This window comes from Malus sylvestris, chromosome 4 (assembly GCF_916048215.2).
Source record: "Malus sylvestris chromosome 4, drMalSylv7.2, whole genome shotgun sequence".
In the NCBI taxonomy this organism is placed as follows: Eukaryota; Viridiplantae; Streptophyta; class Magnoliopsida; order Rosales; family Rosaceae; genus Malus; species Malus sylvestris.
This window is the reverse complement of record NC_062263.1, coordinates 27,282,368-27,305,498: the sequence shown is the minus strand read 5'-3', so window position 1 is coordinate 27,305,498 and position 23,131 is coordinate 27,282,368. Positions and strand designations below refer to the sequence as shown.

The following is a 23,131-nucleotide window of genomic DNA, read 5'->3' as shown; positions in this document are numbered from 1 at the left end:
TGTGGAATTGCCTTCGGATAATCAAAAGCGTTTTTATGATGCTTAACAAAAAAAAAAATGCTGCTAATAAAAACACTTAACGAATAAAGATACGCTTAACGAATAAAGCAAACGACGTCGTTAGTCTGATTCACTTACGTCTGTTTGCTTTTATATATCTCTTGCGCATCTACTTGTGCTAGCATCTAAAATCCACTTACATTGATTTTATAATAAGTTATTGCACATCACGTGACGCTGTAGTTCGGTCATTAATGTCAGTTTGCTTATGCGCCTCATTTCTGCATTTATTTAGTTAGCATTTTGAATAGTGTCGCCACACACCACGTGACGTCGCTACTGTCAAAGTAACAACTAAGTAAGATACATAAAAGTAGTAATTTTTATACTGTACTTCTTTTCAGAAGCCTACTTTTCATTTTGATACTATGTACAATATATGTACAATATGATCAATTAACTGCAGGAAAGTAATATGTACAATATGATCAATTAACTGCAGGAAAGTAATATGTACAATATGATCAATTAACTGCAGTAAAGAAAAACCTGTGAATTACTTATGACTTGTTTGAGAAGTGCTTTTAAACGACTGAAACCGTTTTTAGATAAAATGTTTTTAAACTAATCTTTAGTAAAAATGCAAGTTAATTATGGAAAAACACTTGAAGTGCACTAGTTATATACTTCTCGCATGAAGCACTTCAAGTATGTTTGAAACTCAAAAATATTTTTTCTAAAAGTGTTTTCAGTCGTTTAAAAGCACTCGTCAAACGAGCCATAAGCTTAGCACATCTAGGACTAGGAGAGGATTTTTACCCCTTTTACTTCGAGGTACTTGCTTGATTTTACAGCTAGTAAATAGTAATTAACAAACTAAACCATAGAAGATGAAACTGCATGTCTTCTAAGAGTTCAGATACACCTTGCCATTCTTTTAGCAGCCGCATCCCTCCTAACCGAAACCGACCATTTAATGGCGGCACGAAGCTTGCACCAGCATTCCCTGGGTTTCCGTCTAGTTCCTGCGCTATGTACAAAAGCAGGAAGAGAGAAATGCTCGGCTTCTGCTTCGCTACTTGAAGTGAAGTAGAAGCCGCCTGCTTGTCCCCATGTTGGGTTTGTAGGGGAACAAGTTGATGCTTGAAACTGGAAAGGGTTTTCTGTGCCTAAATGACCAGTTGGGACAATTGGCGCTTGAAAACCACCGACAGGCGGCCAACCGCTTTCTCCGTTGTAGATAATGGAGCTAAGATCCTCCATCGAAAAGCTGCTGCTTCGGAGTTGTATTGGATGGCTAGGTTGTGCCACAGAAACCATTGGCTGATTGCTGCTACCTTCTGCTTGGTAGGGACATGAGGTCGAAGTTGATGCATGGTTGAAACCTACTTGTAGTGCGAGTTCATCTGTGAAAAAATACTTGGTTTTTAGTTACTTGGAAAAGCATAGGTAAGGCAAAACATGCTATAATGTCAAGATTTCAAAGAGACGACCAATAGACACTTCTAATCAACAACGATATTGTCCCTACGTGTGGATTTTATTTTATGAGGTTTCCGATGTGGGACGTTACATTCTTCATCATCTAATGCCATGTATATAATGTAACATTTTACCTTGATGTGTTAACTGAAATTGAACTTGCTGCATATCAGGGTTTGGACAAGCGATTGAGTCAGCTTGTGGAACTGGCAAAGGCTTCGAAAGGCCAAATATAGTTGAAGCATCGACGGGCACCAAATCTCTTACATTTCGATAAGCCTGCTGCTTCAAAGCTTCCACCAGCATCTGCATACAGAATTAGGGAGCTCATCATTTTTTAGCACCAATGAAAATTTAAATACGCATCAATTCTGTGTCTTCGGAACCAAGCAACTGACAAATTAAGGTAGATCAAGAATACCCGTGAAAGATTAGAAAATGTAAAGGAGCTCGAAAATGTGTAGTACGCGTACCTTCTGATGCGAGTCGATTTCATCCAGAGAACAGAACTGGCCATTGATTATTGCCCCTTCAAGCCCGTGGATGGAATTGAACAGGAGACTTACGTCATGTTCAGCGCTATAGTAGGCATAGAACTTATGATCATCCAACTTACAGGCCCTAGCGTGCTTTACGATTGTTTCCCATATCTTGTCCGAGATCCCAGGCAAAACCTACATTTCCGCAGCAGAAAATTAGACATATATATTAAACTACGGGTATAAACTACTCTAGGCACACTACTTAGCAGAAGAAATGATTTTCTTACATTTCGTAGCGAGGATGCATCTTTCATGTACGACTGCAGGAAGTCCTCCACGGTGTTGATTCCCTTCTCGTACAGTCTCTTATGAGAGGCACCATCTTTCGATATCTTTTCCAGGCGCCAAATTTCGTCGTTTGGGTGTGGAGGGTGGTGTTTCTTATACACTGAATCATCATTTTCTATGTCAATTTCATTTAGTTCAATGCCAAAACAGTTTACATTTTAGTAAAGATCAGGAGTAGTGAGTTAAGGATGTTCTTTATAAACTTACATTCTCCGCGGTGATCTTTAACCACAAACGGTTTACTTGTAGCTTCCCTAATTCGAACTTCACTCTGGGCTTTGGCCACAACTCGAGCTGCTAGTCTGAACTTTCTGCATCTTACCCAGCTTGAGTTGTCGGTAAACATGACATCACCGAGAGAACCAACTCCCTCTCTCAGTGTAACATGTATGTCACCCGTCACTAATGGCCTTTTGCCTTCCCTTGCGCGCACAATGTAGGTGTTGAGTTCTTTTTCGGTCCAATCCTGTTGATCATCAGACCCGAACTCACCATTCAGCACAAAAAGTTCAACCTTTAGTGAAGATAGGGGACCGGAATGGACTATAGCACCAGTACTGGCATCAACCAGTTCAATTTGAAGAGGCTCGCGGTTCTCTGCTTCCACCCTACTGCCTGTGAATATGGTAGTTGGCAGCTTGTTGATAAAACGCAACTGCAAGCCGCTTCCTCCAGATGTACTCCCACTTTCGTTTGAGCGCCTGTGACAAAATTAACAACAAATCCAATATGAATCTTGCAAGAAACAATTTGTGCAGTATGAATGTATCATCGATACGCTGCGTGTTCATCGGAATATATCAGCTATTGGAAGCTTTGGTGACTAAAAGCTAACCTTGGAGATGCCATGAGGATGGGAAGAATACGGTGCTCCAACTCATCTCGCACCTATATACGACAAAGATACATGAACAATGAACTCAAGAGACCTCACAAAAAAAGATTTCGAACAAATTTGCGGAACATATGCTCCTGCATAAGTTCTAAATGGCAAAAACCGCGTTTAAACGGTAAATCCTAGCTTTCTTTCAGCAGCTACTCAAACCGTCTTCCTAATCGAAGGCAATAAACTTGCGAAAACAAAGCACAGTAAGCCTAATAAAACCTGGTAACTATGATTACTGCAAACAGTTCAATATTTAACTTCTATATTGCTGCATAACACACAGAAACTATCACTAAAAAGCTTTCTTAAGTCTGATCGAAGCTGGAGCTTAGATTCATTCGTACAGACAAGAACGGAGATTCAAACTTACTATTCTTCGAAAGGAGCGCTCCAACACGCCATTCAGTCTGGCATCCGTCATCGCATCCCTAAGAACACTGCACAACAAACATCACAAAACCCTAAAGTCAAAAAAACCAACTCAATCAACCGGAAAAGCACTAACTAAACTTATACTCAAACTGAACTACCTACTTGGTAAAAGTAAGTCTCCTTTTCGGTTCTGGAACCGGAAATTCAAACTCCTTGCCATCCTCGCCACGAAAATGCCTCTTGAAGTTCATCACAAACCCGTCCGAAACAGCAGCTAGCAGTTAGTTGAGTTTAGTTTCTAAAAAGCACGTAAGATTTCCAACAAAGCGCAACGAAATCAACAAACTGCTCAGTCCTTTAAATACAAAATCTTGGATTGAACTATTGAAGACAGAAGGGACATGGAAGGTTCGTAGTACTAAAGACAGACACGCTAAACCTTGAAAGTCAAGCTAAGATTAGCTCATGCTTTAAACTAACAAGAACCCAAAATTTGGATTAAGATAGTAATACTTTTAGATTATACCAACGTTGCATCAGCTTTTATAGGATTAATCGATGACTGTCTGTAGTATTTTTGTCCCACTCTTTATGAAAAGCAGAAAAGAACACATATTTTCAAGATTCTCAGGCGTTGGAATTTCAGATGGATAACTAATCAGACGCGTCATGATTGAAAAGTACCGAAAAATACACAGTATATTCCAAGAGATACGGGACAGAGAGTTTAGTGAGAGAGCTATGTTCGTTGTGTGTGACTGGATTTAGAAAGAGAGAGAGAGAGACAGAGACAGAGTCCACGTGGATAGAGACTAAGCCAATTAGAACAAAGCGTGTATACTATAGATGATATGAAGGTTGCTAGAAGGTGCAGAAAATACAAATTTTTCCATGAATACGCGTTCCCATTTCTCTGAAATTTGACCTGAAAGTGCATTTCATTTTCCGTGCAAAACCCACTGGCTAGAATTACACCGATGTACTAATAACATGTTAATACGCTACGTTAATCAAATATATTTACCGATGTTATTGGCGACTTCTGAAAACCATATCCAATAGCTTGAAATTATAATTATTTGCAGGCCTGCAGCTTCCACTAACTTTAGTATGTCACGATCTTTGCTGTCCACCTGTACAGGGTTGATTTGTATTGTGAATATAAAGGGATTCTCTCTCCTGTTTTTTTCTTCTTCTTTCTCTCTCTACAAAGATGAAATCTTGAGTTTAAACAAAAGAAGAGGAAAAAAAAGAGAAGAAAAATCTTTGTCCGAGTAAGAGACCGTTGAACTTGAAACTTGAAACTTGAAACTTGAAAGGTTGTTCACTTGGTTGACTTGTAGTTGGTGGAGATTGCAGGTTCTGTGAAATTTTCTGGGAATCCAGTTTTCCGGGAAAATTCTAGGAACCTCTATGGAGGTGGAGCTGGAGACTTGCCTTTCCCCAAGTCGTCCCCGGACCCAGGAAGATTTTTTTATCTGGTCTTCTGAGGTCTGATGCAATCAAAGCATCAATTTTGACTAACCATATTTTAATCTACTTGTTTAAGCTCCTAATCACAAAAAGTTAGACTGATTTAATACTTGAAGGATCAAATTTATAATTAAGTAACCAGAAATATGAGCTTAATTAAGTTAGTTAAAGCAATGTGGCAGCACCATATGCACTCGTTTTTTAATTTATCTCGTCATAATTAGATGAATGTCGTTATTGTTTGTCAAAAAAGAAATCAAATATAACAAAGATTAGTATTCGGTTTATCATTTAATTATCAAAATTAATCAATGTTGTTTGACAAAACTCAAAAGAATTAAAGGATACTGAAGAAAATAAGAAAATCATATCCCACTAAATTCATGCACAGAACACATCACGTAGATGCCTTAAAAATCCCAAATCTACATAAAATAGCTTTAAAAAACAAAGGGATTTTGCAACCAAATTAAAAAAGGAAGAAGCTTTTCTCAATTCGTACCAGTGCGAATTTTCCCACCAAATCAAAAACCCAGATACCAATTGCTACCAACAGCAATGGCGTCTCCTACGCCGTACGCACCAACCCTTTCGACCCTCTTGGCAGCCATTGACATGGGCACCAACTCCTTCAAGCTGCTCATAGTCCGAACATACCCAGACGGCAAATTCTTCGCCGTCGATCAATTCAAAGAGCCGGTGGTTCTCGGCCGCGACACCACATCATCATCAAACCCAACCCCTTTTGCCCTCTCCCATCATTCCCACCTCCTTGCTTTCGAATCCCTAAAAAAGTTTCAGAAAATCCTGAAATCCTACAAAATCGGAAAAACCAACGTCCGCTGCGTCGCCACCGCCGCCGTGCGCGAAGCCGTGAACAAAGCCGAGTTCTTGGAACGCGTGAGGGAGGAGGTGGGTTTGGAGGTTGATGTGCTGCCGGGTGAGGAGGAAGCTCGGCTGGTTTATCTGGGTATGCTGCAGTTTCTACCGATATATGAGAAATCGGTGCTGGGTGTGGATATCGGAGGTGGGTCTACTGAGTTCGTGATTGGGAAGGAAGGAAATGTCGTTTTTGGGGCTTCGTTGAAGCTGGGGCATGTGAATTTGACCCAAAAGTTTGGGGGCAGTGAAGGGAATGCTGAAATTATGAGGCAGCACATCAGGTCGGTGATTCAGGAATATGGGCTGGTTGAAAAGATTCAATCTTGCGGCTTTGATGTGGTTGTGGGATCTTCCGGTACGATCAAGGCCGTTGAAAAGGCGGTCCGTTTCGGGTATGCCGATATGAGCAATATGCTGCAGGTGGGCAATTTGGTCTCTTTTGGGGATGGAAAGAGGGACTGGAAGTTGAGTAGAGGAGAGGTGAAGGGTGTTGTGGGGAGTTTGTGCAGCGGAGGAGAGGCGGAGAGGATTAGGAGGGAAAAGTTCTTTGAAAGGCGGTCGGAGTTTATGGTTGCTGGGGCAGTGCTTTTGGAGGAGATATTTGAGATGATTGGAATTGAGGAGATGGAGGTTTCTGGGTATGCATTAGCAGAAGGTGTTATTGCAGAGAGTTTGGCTAAGGGTAATGAGGGTTATGATTTGAATGCCAATCGAAAATGGTCTTCGATTGTGAGGCTTGCTATGAGGTTTAATGGCAAGAAGAGGATGCAAGCTGCTGCACAATGTGCTGGTATTGCTAAGGTAATCAAAGTGAATTGAATTACTTGTTTTTTTTATTCTTTTCTAAAGTGCTTGTGAGATAAGCAGAAGCTGGTTCTGGATAATAGAGATCAGTTGAATGTAGAACTCAGTTATTTTTTTCGTATTGTAGAGATCAGTCGAGTGTAGTTGGAGATGAATTGTATTGCAATATCCAGTGTTTTGACTTTTGAGTTGATGTTTTTGCAGGAAATTTTTGAAGGTTTGAGAAAATGTGACGACCTTACTAACAATCAAGTTGCTGCCTCCCTAGATGATAAGGATCTTGAATATCTTGAAGCGGCATGCTTGCTTCACAACATTGGGATTTCTGTCGGGAAAAAGGGTTACCATAAGCATTCTTATTCTATTATCATGGTAATACTGTTCTCCAATTAATAATTCAATCAATACGCATTGAGAAAGTTTTATTTGCTAATATATAATCTTGATGAGCTAAATCGCTTGTGTAGAATGGCGATCATCTTCATGGTTATAGTACCGAAGAGGTCAAGGTATGTCAAGTGTTTATTTGTGTGCTATGTCATGGTGCATACTCTGTATTCTGTATAGTGATGACCAATTAGTGAACCTGCAGCTGATAGCACTACTTGCAAAACACCACCGGCAGAAATTACCAAACGTTGATCATGTTTCCTTCAAGGAGTTGCCAGAGGAGGTATCATCTTATCTAAATATATAAAATATTGCGAGAACTTTAATTGTTTGTGCCTTTATGTTAATTTGTGGATACTTCCAATTTGTCATCAGGGAAAAAAGAAATTCAAATTTCTGTGTGCAATGATCCGTACTTCTGTTGCACTACAACAACATCGACGCATAGATTTCCAACAACTGGAGTTTTCTCATTTTCACGAAGGTTTTAGACTGGTATTCTCCTCTCTGGTTTTCAGTTGAACTTTTTCTCATAAAGTAGGGTTCTTCTTTGCATTTGTGGAATTTCGTTATAAAACAACATGCCTGGAGCATATCCTGTTCTATAAACATAGAAGTAGTATTTGTGTTTACTCTTGCAAATAAATATACCCATATTTGTATCCGCTTCAACTTCTTGTGGCCAAGGGAGAAAATAGAACATTAGGTGCTGTTATTGGATTCTTTCAATTGATGGTATGAAGCGCAATATTGATCTTAGATTATGAAGTTAAGAAGACAATTAGACTGGTGTGAATATTGTAATGGTAGGTTCCGTAGGGACATCAAGATATCAATGCGTTCTAACTATCACATCTGCTTGCTCGGTCTGTAAGCTTTTCATTGGCTTTGTAATTTCCTTGTAAAACAGAATGTGCGCAGAAGCTATAAAATGTGATAGATTTTCATCGATCATAGATTATTGACTAGCTTAAACCCTGATGCTGGTTTAACAAAACCAATTACTTTCTGCAGTCTGGCTAACTGTAGCGTTGATCTTGCGGTTTTTTCAGACATGCAGTGGCGTAAAAGATCAAAATTCTCCACCTGACATGGTACAGAGTTTAGCTGAGGATATTGGAGATGAACTAAGGCAGGAGCTAGCACACTTTAAAATGGTAATTTTCTTAATCTTCCATTTATATTTAAACATTTCTTATGGAACTGCATTGTCATCAAATTATATGATATGGACTTATTTTGTTGTCTTCAGGTTTTCCACGAAGAACTGTTCATTATCGCTCCTTCAAGTGCTTCAGGATGATCTGAGAGAGAAAGATATATGCATTAGATCAAGAACCATGCTGTCTTTAGATCCATATAATCCATAGTTCAGCCTACACAAGGGTCCATGCTGTCTCTGAACCGTAAAACCTCTTAATCCTTTTGCAATTGAGATTTAAACTTGATTAGTGTATTGAACAGTTTAGGCTGTAGAATTTTAGTAATCCGGTAGTAAACCACAGTTTTTGATTGAGGGAATGTACAGGCATTCAAGCCATGGAAGGACGAAGCGGAAGGATCGCTCATATGAACCATCGCCAATTTGCCACATAGCTCGTGGGCTGAAATTTGGTGTCGATGCAGACTCAGTTTGGTGTCCTTCAACTGAAATTTGGTGTCAACCACGTTACCTACTAACTCATTAAGCAATCTCATATGAGTCATGAATCAGTTTTGGCTTTCTGTTGTTTCCTCAAGCACAACTGTGTGATGAAAAACTTTGAGTGATCTTTCTGATGTTGTAGTTCTGGAGGTCATTCAGATGTGCATGTATGTTGGGGGTTTGGAATCGGGAACCATATCAGAGATCTAAAGCTGGCTTAAATATATGATATGCGTTTCTAAGACTAAAATTTATGCATTTAGCCGTCTCGGGGGAGAAATTCTTGAGTCCAGCTGTGACCCCATCCATCCGCCAAGTCTCACACACGAGTGGGACTCTCTTGTATTTTGGTCTCACATGCCCTTGTGTTGGAGACTAACTTGTATAGCACGAATACGTTACCACAATAGCATTATGTGCCAATAATACAAAACCATGTATTAGTTTTTCTCTACATGTCATTGTATTGTTGGTACGTGATGCCATCGTAAAAAACTGGTGCATGGGATCTCCCATGATATGATTTATCATGGGCATCGAGTACTAAGTAGGGTCACCAATGGGCAATGTCTTACATTATAAAGGGGACAATATTTGGCTACTCAAAGGAGTAGGAGTTCTTACTCAAAATTATTCATTGTCAATTTATAGAACTCCGTTTTTATAATCAGAATTATTCATATTATAAATCATTCTATAAAGATCTTCTTTGTGAAAAATCAATTAAAACTAAGGAAAATTAATGAAAATGGCTTGAAATGTGGTTTTTGGTTAAAGTGAACAGTACCGGGTGCTTTTCGTTAAAGTTCCCTTAAAACTAAGGTTATTTGGTCATCGAACTGTATAAAAATAAATGAACGAAATTAGTAAAAGTATTACGAACCTTTTATGTATTTGCTAAAATAGATTAATTAAACGATTTTAGTTTTAATTCATTTTTTACAGAGATAATATTTACAGTGCGATTCATAATATTCATAATATGAATGTTTCTGATTGTGTAATTCGAACACAATTTTTTGAATAAAAGTTTCTACTCATCTTTAAGTAATTAAGCATTGTTCTTTTTTAAGGTCCTTTGTGTTGTTCCAAAGGCCAAACGTCATTAGATAGTGAAGTGAATAGCTAACCATAGTGGGTGTAATTAATAGGAACATACCCATCCCACCCAAGTTCCAACCCAATTTGTGACAATAATCCATGAATTGGGTGGAGAACGCAATAGGAGACATCTAGACATTAAGGTACCATTCAAGCTGAGTCCATGACATAATCTGGTACTTAAGAGTTTCGGTTCGGGATACTTTTTCGTTGAAAGTGTAAATCTCACATCTAAGTCTCTCTTAATAATTTAAATTTCTCTCAGCTTTTAAAAAAAAAAAAAAAAAAAAAATCTCTCTCTATTATTATCAATTGATTTTAGAATGAATGCTTGCAATCTAATATGGTACTAAAGCAGACTATCCATGTGTTGAACTCAACAAGTCATGTCTAACATCATTTGAACCTAACACGTAAAAAGATATTACATCCATTGAGTGACGTGAAGGAGTAAGTGTTGTTCTATCCATGAACTTTTAACAATTGAGCTCCGAACTAGATGAAATTTTACAACCAGTGATAGACAAGTTTTTCTTTCTGAGTATGTTATATTCTCTCTCCAATCCCATCTAAGTTGAAGGTATTCGATCGGATTAAAATCCATCCATTTGCATCCTTGCCCTTAGGTTATGGTGGCATTTTTGTTTTCTAATCTCCAATCATGAAACAATTTACAATGCAGATTGAGTAGCAGGAAGTAGGAAGTAGTAGGGTTCATCACCATACATGAAATCCTTAGCATATATATTCCTAGTGCCATATGTCTTGTCCCGGATTAAAAATAAAAATAAAAATTTTTATGAACTGGTTTGGAAGTGCCTTTTTTTTTTTTTTTAACAAACGATATTATATACACTAAAAGAGAGGTTGAACTTAGCCTCACAATGGGCTAGCAATAATATGGTTCTAATTCGCTTTTGGCGAAAATCGAACCTAAGACCTTTCACTTACAAATGAAGAGGAATACCACTACTAAGTGATATAAGTGTTTTTAAAATAACTAAAAAATATTTTGTATGAAAGTACGAATTCTTAGTATAAAATGCAAGTGAATTCTGAAAGCACATAAAACGCATTTCAAGCACTTTTAAAACTTAAAAACAAGGGTAAATTACACAGTAACCCCTCAGGTTTGAGGTCTTGCACAAACTCATACAACATCTTTAAAACATTTCATTTTCATACCTCACGTACCATTTTATTTCAAAATAATACCTCCGTTACATTTTTCATCCATTAATCCGTTAAGTGCTGACATGACTGCCAAATGTGTGCCACGTGGCAAAAAAAATTTAATTTTTTTTATTCAAAAAAAAGGTTAATTAACTACCCCCGTACCCCCCACCCCACCCACCCTAATTCGTCGAAGAAGAAGAAGAAGAAGAAGAATAAGAAGCCCCCCAAAACCTGCAACAAGAAGAAAAAGAAGAAGAGGGAGAAAAGAAAAAAAAGCCCCAGTTCATCCACCCCCAAAACCTGCAACAAGAAGAAGAAGAAGAGGGAGAAAAAAAAAGCCCTAGTTCTTCCCACCCGAGCCACCCCTTTCTCCCATCCCCCATCACCCACCCCCAAAAATTCCACCCGAGATTAGGTGGATCTACCGCAAAACCAGTCCAAAAATCATCTCAAACTCAAAAGTATTTTCAAAACTCACCCACACTGAAAATCACAAGATCCTGGCGGCAAGGGGAAAAGAGGCGGGTGGCGGGTCATGACGGAGGGAAGGAAGGTGGGTCGTGGGTTGCGGCGGGGTGGGGGGGAAGGGTTCTGGGCTTTTTTTTTTCCCTCTTCTTTTTCTTCTTCTTCTAGATTGCAGGTTTTTTTGCGGGTGGGGGATGAACTGGGTTTGAGGTTTTTTTTTTTTTTTTTTCTTCTTCTTCTTTCTTCTTCTTCTTCTTCTTCTTCTTCTTCTTGTAGGTTTTTGGGTTCTGGGTTAGGTGGGTAGTCAGGGAGGGAGTGACACGCCCAGATCCTGATATTCCCCGAATACCAGGATAGGCACATGCTGGCCGACACCCGAGGGTGATGAGAGCCATTTATTGAGTGCAAATGTTGAGAATAAATGATGGATAAGACTTATAAATATAAAAGAATCAAGAATATGCATTTAAGGAACGTGTTCAAAGCATAGAACTAACTAGAACACTAAAAGAAATAATATAAAATTGAATGAACAAAGAAGTGGGTCCTACACCGAGATGACTCGAAGATGCTGATGCGGAAGTGCTATGACGCCGGGATTGTATACCTCGATTCTAAGCCCTGAAGGGGGCGCAAAACAAACATGAGTGAACCAAGTTGATATATATATAATAAAACAGTTATCAACGTACTAACCCCCAGATTTTATGAAAACACATATATATCATGATAAACATAGGTTTTTTGAAACCTAGCATGCTGTGCAATGTCTCAAATCATAACTTGTATGTATAATAATCGCTAGTGAATGTCCGATAACCCCCAGGCCCCATGCCAGCTCCCCGTCTCTAAGCAGACAGTCAAAGGAAAATACACTTCAGGCACCATGCCGGCTCCCCGTCCCTGTACTAAATAGGCAGAGGAAACACACTCCAAACTCTATGCCAACACCAAACTGTCGCCCGGGACGGACCAGAATCTATCCCTACGTCCCGTAGCGGAAATGACCACTAGGTAAGTACAAAACCATTGAACATATATATATTGAAAAGCAACTTCATAGTATAAAGTCATCAATCATCTATACTATAAAGAGACGAAGAGAATTGTACCTCGCACGACGTCTAACTTGTCGTGGTTTGGTCGAAAATTGCCTTGAAAGTCGCCGGAGTCGTCGGGGGAGACTTGGGTGTTCTCTGGGTGTCCCGGAGCTTCGTCGAGACAGGGGAGAGAGAAAAGAAAGTTCCAGAGGTGATGGTGGTGTTGTAGCTAGGTGGTTGTGGTGGTGGGTGTGTGGAGCTCGGGCAGAATGAGAGTGCAGAGAGAGAGAGCACAAGGAAATGGAAGAAAGAAATGACTAAGAATGAAGAGATAAGAGAGACTCGGGGGACAAAAATCAGGGGTGGGCCCCTTGGGCTCACCAATTAAGACCCAAAAATCATTTTAAAAGCAAGATAAACTCAAACTTAGTGAAAATACAATTTAAATTATGGGTGGGTGTAACAGGGAGGGTTTCCACGAGGAGGGGGTGTCCTTTCCAGATCTGGTTTTGTTGGGGGGGGCTTTTCTACAATCCGGTTTTTTGGAGGGGGGCTTTTTTGTGTTTGGTTTTGTTGGGGGTGGGGGGTGGGGGGGGGGGACTTTTCTGGGTTTGGATTTGTTGGGGGGATGGGTTTCTTTCTGGGTGTTTTTGGTTTGGGGGGGTTCACAGGGGTGGGGGTTTTCTTTCAGCTTTTGAATTAATTTTTTTTAAGAAGATTCAGGTTTTTTAAAAAAATTATTATTTTTGCCACGTGACATATATTTGGCAGCCACGTGACACAAATGTGGCAGCCATGTCAACGCTTAATAGATTAATGGATGAAAAATCCAACGGAGGTATTATTTTGAAATACAATAGTACGTGAGATATGAAAGTGAAATGTTTTAAAAATGTTGTATGAGGTTGTAATAGACCTCAAACCTGAAGGGTTACTATATAATTTACCCTAAAAACAATTTTACTAAAAACATTTTTAGTCATTTAAAAAACACTTTAAATGAGCTTTTATTCATTTTGTACTGAAATTAATGTATATATGTGGATAGTAACTAAGGTGGTGCACAACCCAACAAGATCATCTCCGGATCCTTTTGGTGTAAGGATTCGTGAATCGTATCCATTCATCGTACATCGTGCGGTTAGTTTTCGTCAAGTACTGTTTATTTTTATTTTTAAATAAAAATATTTAAAATAATTTATGATCACATAATATACGATAAACGGACATAATTCATGAATTTTTGAAATCCTCGTAAAGAGAATCCAGACTCGTGGACAACAACGGATATGAATATGGTAAAATGCAATCGACATGTAGAAAATGACAGGTCAAGTTGCATTCGTGCGTGTACACTGTACATGACGTGTCAACTTGTCAAGTATGGTCCATCAACTCTTAGCGTAGCTTTTGCCCTCAATACGATACGTGTCAGCATAGGCCCTAAGAGATCTTGGGGCCGAAAAGGTCAAAAATGGGTTGTCAATTGATTTTTTACTTTCATGTGAGTCAAAATTTGAACTCACAAAATATTTTGAGAATTGTTATTGGCACTAAAAAAAATATCATTTTTCACTCCAAATTTTCTATAATTAGAAGAAAAAAAAATACACTTGCGAGAAGTGTAGAATGAAAATTTTGGAGTGCTAATAACAGTTCTCAATAGTTTTAGTGAATAGAAGATTCAAAGTTCTTTCTAAGTACAAACAATATTCAATACCAATTTGTAATTTCTCCCACAACGCAGTGAGTTGAATAGAAAGATTCTACCATTAGATCAATACACTACCTGCAAAAGATTCCAAATTCTAATACACTTGTAATTGTGTTTTAATATAACGTAAAAGTAATTATTTGGCGTCTTATCGTGATATCGACTTGTCTGTGTTATTATATTAACCAACCAATGTTTTATTTTGCTGGATTTTATGTTGAATATCACCTGGCTATTTATGTGTATAGGAGTTCTTATTCAAAATTATTTGATGTTAATTCACTGGATTTCGTATTTATGATTAAAACCGTTCATTTTATAAATAACTTTCTCATCTATGCAAAAAATCAATTAAACTAAGGTTGTTTAGTTATCGAACTGTATAAAACATATGAATAGATTTGGTAAAAACATTACAAACCATCTATTGATTTGCTACAGTTAATTGACTAAACAACTTTAGTTTTAATTATTATTTAAAAAAAATAACATTTACAAAGTGATTTACGATATGTGTATCAGTCATAATCACAAGTTCTAAAAATTCAACGCGACAAATTTTGAGCATGAATTCTTACTCATAGCCAAGGATTATTCTATTATATATCTAGTTTGCCCATGGTTAAAGTTTATTTGAAGTCAATCAGTCATATTAGAGATGGCAATAGTTCGTTTTGGGTGAGTTTGGTACGTGGGACGGGACGGGACGGAACGGGACGAGGCGTTCCGTCCCGCGTTTGGTGCGCCAAAAATGGGTGGAACGGGCTGTTCCACGGGACAGATTTTGGGTGTTTTTGCGTCCCACCTGCCCCCCTGGAACGGGTTTGTTCCACGTCTGTGGAACACAATGTTTTACCATTTTAAGACAAATATACCCCATGTCTTTTTCAAAAATTACACCTTCATTCCGTCCCGTCCCGTCCCGTCCCGTTCCGTCCCGTCTGCGTACCAAACGCACCCTTTAGGGACGGAAATGCTATATCCATCTCCAAAATCATGAAAACTAACTGTATCCATAACCACAAATTAACTATTGGGTATTATCCATAACCATATCCATCGGATAACAGATTCCCCATCGGTTAACGATTATATTCGTCTTCGTCAATAAAAAAAAATATATTCATTCAATTGATGCATGATAATTTAGTAAATATTAATTTCGTCATTGAATATTTGATGTATAAAATGATTTAATGAATAGATCTTGTGAAACATAAAAATTAAAGCTAAATGTTGATAATGTTGGTTTGATCTTTGTATATCTCCCAGTACGATTGAATTCTCATAAATTTTGATTCATATTAAAACTTTTGAACTTTTCCACAAAATACAACTCACACAATGCAATTTTTGTATTCTTAAGGTAATAGATTCGGAGAATAATGTGTGTATATATATATATTTTTTTTTTTTTAAATACCTAAATATTATATATAATATATATTATTTGATTCGGATTTGCGGATGGATACGGATTGGGACCCCAATAACCATATCCAAAACTATAATTGAATAATAATCGCGGTTTTTCCCCATACCCAAAATATATCCGAATTTTCATACCCAAATCCAATCCGGTTTTATTCAGTGCCTCTATGTCTTGCCTATATTTGATTTATACTGTGAAGGGTTCAGTCATTTGATTATATCTGCTCTTCGCCGTTTCCTAAAATTGGAAACGTGCTCGGGGGACTCTATGGAAGCAAAGGACCTCGCTGCCCAGTTGTTTCTTGATATTGTTGGGGGCTCTGTCAACCATGATGAGAAGATAGTTGAGAAGATACTTGAAGTTTATGATGTTCAGTTGGCAAACATTTATAAAGTAATGTGCCTAAATGCAAAGAATAATTGCAGATTTGACAATGCAAAAGAGTTTGTTGAGCACTACATATTTGGACTGATAGAGTCTCAATCATATATGGCTGCGGTTACTTTATTAGAGCACTTCTCTATCCACCAGACTGGCCAATTGTTTCTCCATCGTACGATAGAAAGCAGACAGTTGAAAGCAGCAGATAAATGGGCAACATTCATGGGAAAGCCAATGTTATGTATTCTTGTCCAGGAATACTTTTGCAGGAACATGCTAAAAAATGCTTATGACATTATACAAAAAAACAATCTCCGACATGAATTTCCCGATGTTTATCACAAGTGTAAAGAGAGGTAATTTTTTTATATTCATATTTATGCCTGGTTGTCAAATTTTTTTTTTTTTCCACTTACTTTCCCTTCAATCATTCTATTACTTGGATCGCATGAATGCAATTGCTGACAACCTTGCCCTAGCTGGGCAACCTGTGAGTGACGATGAGTTAGTACAGATTGTGTTGAACAATCTTGGTCCAGCTTTTGAGATGACAGTTAGTGCTGCTCAGGCTCGTGATACACCTATCATGTATCCGACTCTTGAGGCGCTATTACTGACCACTGAAAGAAGAATGTTGGAGCATGCTCCTCCTGTGGTGGAACAGGCTCCTGTTAACGCCTTTGTTGCTGCAAGAGGTCGAGGTGGAGGTCGCAGTCGTGGTGTTGGGCGTGGTTCTTCTCCCTCAAACCGTGGTGGCAGCACTTATCAACGAGGCTTCAATCCTTGTCCAAATAATAATCAGCGAAATGCTTCGGGGAATGGTGAACGATGTGCTTCCGGTGAGCGAATTGTTTGCCAAATATGTGGCAAACCTGGTCATCCGGCTCTTGACTGTTATCAACGGATGAATGCTGTGTTTGAAGGACGCATTCCTGCTAAACGTCTTTCTGCAATGGTGTCTTCTCCGATCACCCTCAACAAGCAACAAAATGGCACTTGGTTACTGGACACAGGTGCTAATGCTCACATTACTCCCGACCTGCAATACTTGGTGAACCCAAAGGAGTATAACGGTAATGATGGTGTTGGTGGTGTAGGTAATGATTCTAGCATATTAATCTCTCATTATGGTTCTAACAAAATTCGCACCGATGCTTGCTCATTTGATCTTCAAGACATTCTTCACTGCCCTAAAGCTACCACTAGTATAATATCTGCCCATAAGTTTACCTTAGACAATGACTGTTATTTACTAATTTTTCCACACTTCTTTCTTGTTAAGGACCTTAAGACCCGGAGGACACTTTTCCGAGGGAGATGTGAGAATGGCTTATATCCATTTTCTGGTGGCGGTGGACATCTCCAAAATCCAGTCACAGTCTTTGTTGGGGTTAGAGTGTTAGTTCAAAAATGGCATGCTTGCCTTGGTCATCCTGCCGAGTCTACAATAAAAATTTTAATTTCAAATAAATTGGTACCAATTCATGGTACCTCCAATGTAACCTTTTGTCAGTCGTGTCCTTTAGGAAAGAGTACTAAGTTACCATTCAAAATGTCCGAGTCTGTTTCTCATTTTCCTTTGCAACTTTTACATTCTGATGTTTGGAGTTCTCCAATTATTTCCAATGAAGGTTTTCGTTATTATGTGTTGTTTGTTGATGACTACTCACGATATTCTTGGATTTTTCCAATGAAACACAAATCTGAAGTCTTTGAGATATTTGTGCAATTTAAAACCAAAGTTGAAAATATGTTCAATTTAAAAATCAAGGCCCTTCGATGTGATGAAGGTGGTGAATACAAAAGCACTGTATTTCAAAAGTTTTTAGCAGTTCATGGAATTTCATAAAGGTTTTCCTGCCCTAAACACCCATAACAAAATGGAATTGCGGAGCGAAAACACCGACATATTGTTGAAACTAGTATTGTAATGCTTTCTCAGTCCCATATGTCAAATAAGTTTTGATTCGATGCGTGTTCTATAGCAACCTATCTTATCAATAGGTTGCCAACCTGTGTCTTGTCTCACAAATCACCTTATGAAATGCTTTTTCAAAAACAGACAAAATATAATATGCTTAAAATATTTGGATGTCAATGTTTTCCCTGGTTGATGCTGTATACACACAATAAACTTCAACAAAAATCAAAGTTCTTTGAATCATCAAGGTTATAAATGTATGGATTTGTCCGCGAGATGCTCGCCATGTCTTGTTCAATGATATACATTTGCATCTTATTAGTCAACTGACGATTTGGTGTGACAATATTTCTTCCTTTGCACTTGCCTCCAATCCTGTCTTTCATTCAGGCACAAAACATTTAGAGGTTGATTATCATTACGTGCGGGAAAAGGTTGTTCGTGCTGAATTATTTGTTAATTACATTTGTTCTCAAGATCAGTTAGCTGATCTGTTTACAAAAGGATTATCAACGTCGCGCTCTAAGTTGCTGGTGTCCAAGCTTCCTGTTGTTCCACCACCAGTCAGCATGCTGAGTGCATCACCGAAACTTGAGGAGTTTGACTTGGTTCAAACTTCTTATCCTTTCAGTCATTCCTAGTTTATAGGACTTGCTTTTTGAATCTCTGTTGTAATCTGAAACTACGCATGTAATCTTATTGTTTCTGTCTGTATTTTTTATTTTCAAAAGGTCCTTGTATCTAGGGTTTTCAAACCCAAGCTGTAATCTAGAAAGTAGTATAAATACATGCTTCCCATTATTGATTGGGGTATGCAGTTGAACTGAAACCTCCTGTGTCTCTAAGTTTTACATTCTGTGCCTAAATGACCAGTTGGGACAATTGGCGCTTGAAAACTATCGACAGGCGGCCAACTGCTTTCTCCGTTGTCGATAATGGAGCTAAGATCCTCCATCGAAAAGCTGCTGCTTCGGAGATGTATTGGCTCGCTAGGTTGTGCCACAGAAACCACTAGCTGATTGCTGCTACCTTCTGCTTGGTAGGGACATGAGGTTGAATTTGATGCATGGTTGAAACCTAGTTGTATTGGGAGTCCATCTGTGAAAAAAATACTTGGTTTTTAGTTACTTGGAAAAGCATAGGCAAGGCAAAACATGCTATAATGTTAAGATTTCAAAGAGACGACCAACAGACAATACTAATCAACAACGATATTGTCCCTGCGTGTGGATTTTATCTTATCTGGTTTCCGATGTGGGACGTTACATTCTTCATCATATAATACCATTTACATAACGTAACATTTTACCTTGATGTGTTAACTGAAATTCACTTTGCCGCAGGTCAGGGTTTGGACAAGTGAATGAATCAGCTTGTAGAACTGGCAAAAGCTTGGAAAGGCCAAACATAGTCGAAGCGTCAATGGGCACCAGATCTCTTACATTTCGATAAGCCTGCTGCTTCAAAGCTTCCACCAGCATCTGCAAACAGAATTGGGGAGCTCATCATTTTTTTAGCACTAATGAATATTTTAAAATTTGATGATATCAGTCCCGCATCAACTCTTTGTCTTCGGAACCAAGCAACTGACAAATGAAGGAAGATCGAGAATACGCGTGAAAGATTAGAAAATGAAAAGGAGCTCGAAAATGTGTAGTACGCATACCTTCTGATTCGAGTCGAGTTCATACAGAGAACAGAACTGGCCATTGATTATTGCCCCTTCAAGCCCGTGGATGGAATTGAACATGAGACTTACGTCCTGCTCAGCTATGTGGTAGGCATAGAACTTACGATCATCCAACTTACAGGCCATTGCATGCTGTACGATTGTATCCCATATCTTGTTCGAGATCCCACGCAAAACCTACATTTCCGCATCAGAAAATTAGACAGATATATTAAACTACGGGTATAAACTACTCTAGGCACACTACTTAGCAGAAGAAATGATTTTCTTACATTTCGTAGCGAGGATGCATCTTTCATGTACGACTGCAGGAAGTCCTCCACGGTGCTGATTCCCTTCTCGTACAGTCTCTTATGAAAGGCACCATCCTTCGATATCTTTTCCAGGCGCCATATTTCGTCGTTTGGGTGTGGAGGGTGGTGTTTCTTATACACTGAATTATCATTTTCTATGTCAGTTTCATTTAGTTCAATGCCAAAACAGTTTACATTTTAGTAAAGATCAGGAGTAAGGCAAAACATGCTATAATGTCAAGATTTCAAAGAGACGACCAACACACACTTCTAATCAATAACGATATTGTCCCTACGTGGATTTTATTTAATGAGGTTTCCGATGTGGAACATTACATTCTTAATCATCTAATACCATGTACATAATGTAACATTTTACCTTGATGTGTTAACTGAAATTCAACTTGCTGCATATCAGGGTTTGGACAAGCGAATGAGTCAGCCTGGGGAACTGGCAAAGGCTTCGAAAGGCCAAATATAGTTGAAGCATCGATGGGCACCAAGTCTCTTACGTTTCGATAAGCCTGCTGCTTCAAAGCTTCCACCCGCATCTGCATACAGAATTAGGGAGCTCATCATTTTTTAGCACTAATGAATATTTTAATTACGCATCAATTCTCTGTCTTCAGAACCAAGCAACTGACAAATTAAGGCAGATCAAGAATACGCGTTAAAGATTAGAAAATGAAAAGGAGCTCGAAAATGTGTAGTACGCGTACCTTCTGATGCGAGTCGAGTCCATCCAGAGAACAGAACTCGCCATTGATTATTGCCCCTACAAGCCCGTGGATGGAATTGAAAATGAGACTTATTACGTCCTGCTCAGCTCTGTGGTAGGCATAGAACTTATGATCATCCAATTTACAGGCCATAGCATGCTCTACGATTGTATCCCATATCTTGTTCGAGATCCCACGCAAAACCTACATTTCCGCAGCAGAAAATTAGACAGATATATTAAACTACGGGTATAAACTACTCTAGGCACACTACTTAGCAGAAGAAATGATTTTCTTACATTTCGTAGCGAGGATGCATCTTTCATGTACGACTGCAGGAAGTCCTCCACGGTGCTGATTCCATTCTCGTACAGTCTCTTATGAGAGGCACCGTCTTTTGATATCTTTTCCAGGAGCCATATTTCGTCGTTTGGGTGTGGAGGGTGGTGTTTCATATATACTGAATCATCATTTTCTATGTCAGTTCCATTTAGTTCAATGCCAAAACAGTTTACAATTTAGGAAAGATCAAGATTAGTGAGTTAAGGATTTTCTTTATAAACTTACATTTTCCGCGGTGTTCTCTAACCACTAACGGTTCACTTGTAGCTTCCCTAATTCGAACTTCAATCGGAGCTTTGGCCACAACTCGAGCTGCTAGTCTGAACCTTCGGCATCTTATCCAGCTTGAGTTGTCGGTAAACATGACATCACCGAAAGAACCAACTCCCTCTCTCAGTGTAACATGTATGTCACCCGTCACTAATGGCCTTTTACCTTCCCTTTCGCGCACAATGTAGGTGTTGAGTTCTTTTTCGGTCCAATCCTCTTGATCATCAGACCCAAACTCACCATTCAGCACAAAAAGTTCAACCTTTAGTGAAGATAGGGGACCGGAATGGACTATAGCACCAGTACTGGCATCAACCAGTTCAATTTGAAGAGGCTCGCCGTTCTCTGCTTTCACCCTACTGCCTGTGAATATGGTAGTTGGCAGCTTGTTGATAAAACGCAACTGCAAGCCGCTTCCTCCAGATGTACTCCCACTTTCGTTTGAGGGCCTGTGATAAAATCAACAACAAATCCAATATGAATCTTGCAAGAAACAATTTGTGCAGTATGAATGTAGCATCGATAGGCTGCGTGTTCATCGGAATATATCAGCTATTGGAAGCTTTGGTGACTAAAAGCTAACCTTGGAGATGCCATGAAGGAGGGAAGAATACGTCGCTCCAACTCATCTCGCACCTATATACGACAAAGATACATGAACAATGAACTCAAGAGACCTCACAAAAAATGATTTCGAACAAATTTGCGTAACATATGCTCCTGCATAAGTTCTAAATGGCAAAAACCGCGTTTAAACTGTCAAACATGTGTTTTTGTTTTCTATTAAAAGAGGGCTAATGAAAAAACCTAACCTAATAGTCAATCCTAGCTTTCTTGCAGCAGTTACTCAAACCGTCTTCCTAATCGAAGGCAATAAACTTGCGAAAACAAAGCACAGTAAGCCTAATAAAACTTGGTAACTATGATTACTGCAAACAGTTGAATAATTAACTTCTTTATTGCTGCATAACACACAGAAACTATCACTAAAAAGCTTTCTTAAGTCTCAAGCTTGAGCTTGGATTCATTCGTACAGACAAGAACGGAGATTCGAACTTACTATTCTTTGAAAGGAGCGCTCCAACACGCCATTCAGTCTGGCATCCGTCATCGCATCCCTAAGAACACTGCACAACAAACATCACAAAACCCTAAAGTCAAAAAAACCAACTCAATCAACCGGAAAAGCACTAACTAAACTTATACTCAAACTGAACTACCTACTTGGTTAAAGTAAGTCTCCTTTTCGGTTCTGGAACCGGAAATTCAAACTCCTTGCCATCCTCGCCACTAAGATGCCTCTTGAAGTTCATCAAAAACCCGCGCGAAACAGCAGCTAGCAGCAAGTTGCGTTTAGTTTCTAAAAAGCACGTAAGATTTCGAACAAAGAGCAACGAAATCAACAAACTGCTCAGTCCTTTAAATACAAAATCTTTGATTGAATTATTGAAGACAGAAGGTACATGGAAGGTTAGTAGTACTAAAGACAGACACGCTAAACCTTGAAAGTCAAGCTAAGATTAGCTCATGCTTTAAACTAACAAGATCCCAAAATTTGGATTAAGATAGTAATAATGTTAGATTATACCAACGTTGCATCAGCTTTTATTTGATTGATCGATGACCGTCTGAGAAGAAGGAATACCTTCCAATAATATTGTATTTATCTCATTCAAAGGTATATATATAATCATATACAATCCTATCATAATACAGGAAAGAATAATTAATAATTACATCCTAAACTAAGAAACCAAATATGGTAGGAATCCTAATACAAGTCAACATTCGCCCTCAAGTTGGTGCATAGATGTTACACATTT

At 38.7% G+C, this 23,131-nt stretch overlaps 2 protein-coding genes across 6 annotated transcripts; one reads left to right on the top strand and one right to left on the bottom strand.

Annotated features, from left to right (window-relative positions):
* Positions 1-364: 364 nt before the first annotated feature.
* On the bottom strand, positions 365-22,652 carry LOC126618938 (calmodulin-binding protein 60 B-like). Of its 3 annotated transcripts, XM_050287164.1 has the most exons (11): positions 22,533-22,652; positions 22,369-22,435; positions 21,892-21,944; positions 21,264-21,757; positions 20,996-21,156; positions 20,697-20,900; positions 20,357-20,528; positions 19,957-20,117; positions 1,956-2,156; positions 1,617-1,788; positions 365-1,406 (listed from the first exon to the last, which is right to left on the bottom strand). In XM_050287164.1, the coding sequence occupies exons 1-11, from the start codon at positions 22,619-22,621 to the stop codon at positions 916-918; spliced, it is 2,265 nt and encodes a 754-aa protein (XP_050143121.1). In that variant the 5' UTR covers positions 22,622-22,652; the 3' UTR covers positions 365-915. The 3 variants fall into 3 exon arrangements, with proteins under 3 accessions (XP_050143121.1, XP_050143124.1, XP_050143123.1); XM_050287167.1 differs by lacking the exons at positions 19,957-20,117; positions 20,357-20,528; positions 20,697-20,900; ... (3 more) ...; positions 22,369-22,435; positions 22,533-22,652 and adding exons at positions 2,252-2,412; positions 2,520-3,013; positions 3,148-3,200; ... (2 more) ...; positions 4,595-4,775; positions 4,854-5,044; XM_050287166.1 differs by lacking the exons at positions 19,957-20,117; positions 20,357-20,528; positions 20,697-20,900; ... (3 more) ...; positions 22,369-22,435; positions 22,533-22,652 and adding exons at positions 2,252-2,412; positions 2,520-3,013; positions 3,148-3,200; ... (2 more) ...; positions 4,595-4,703; positions 4,854-5,044.
* On the top strand, positions 5,297-9,014 carry LOC126618940 (uncharacterized). Of its 3 annotated transcripts, XR_007621916.1 has the most exons (8): positions 5,315-6,726; positions 6,934-7,101; positions 7,197-7,238; positions 7,322-7,402; positions 7,495-7,614; positions 8,172-8,276; positions 8,372-8,525; positions 8,648-9,014. XR_007621916.1 is itself a non-coding variant. In XM_050287170.1 (7 exons), the coding sequence occupies exons 1-7, from the start codon at positions 5,602-5,604 to the stop codon at positions 8,420-8,422; spliced, it is 1,692 nt and encodes a 563-aa protein (XP_050143127.1). In that variant the 5' UTR covers positions 5,312-5,601; the 3' UTR covers positions 8,423-9,014. The 3 variants fall into 3 exon arrangements, 2 of the variants coding, with proteins under 2 accessions (XP_050143128.1, XP_050143127.1); XM_050287170.1 differs by having other exon boundaries at positions 5,312-6,726; positions 8,372-9,014; XM_050287171.1 differs by lacking the exons at positions 8,372-8,525; positions 8,648-9,014 and having other exon boundaries at positions 5,297-6,726; positions 8,134-8,271.
* Positions 22,653-23,131: the final 479 nt, after the last annotated feature.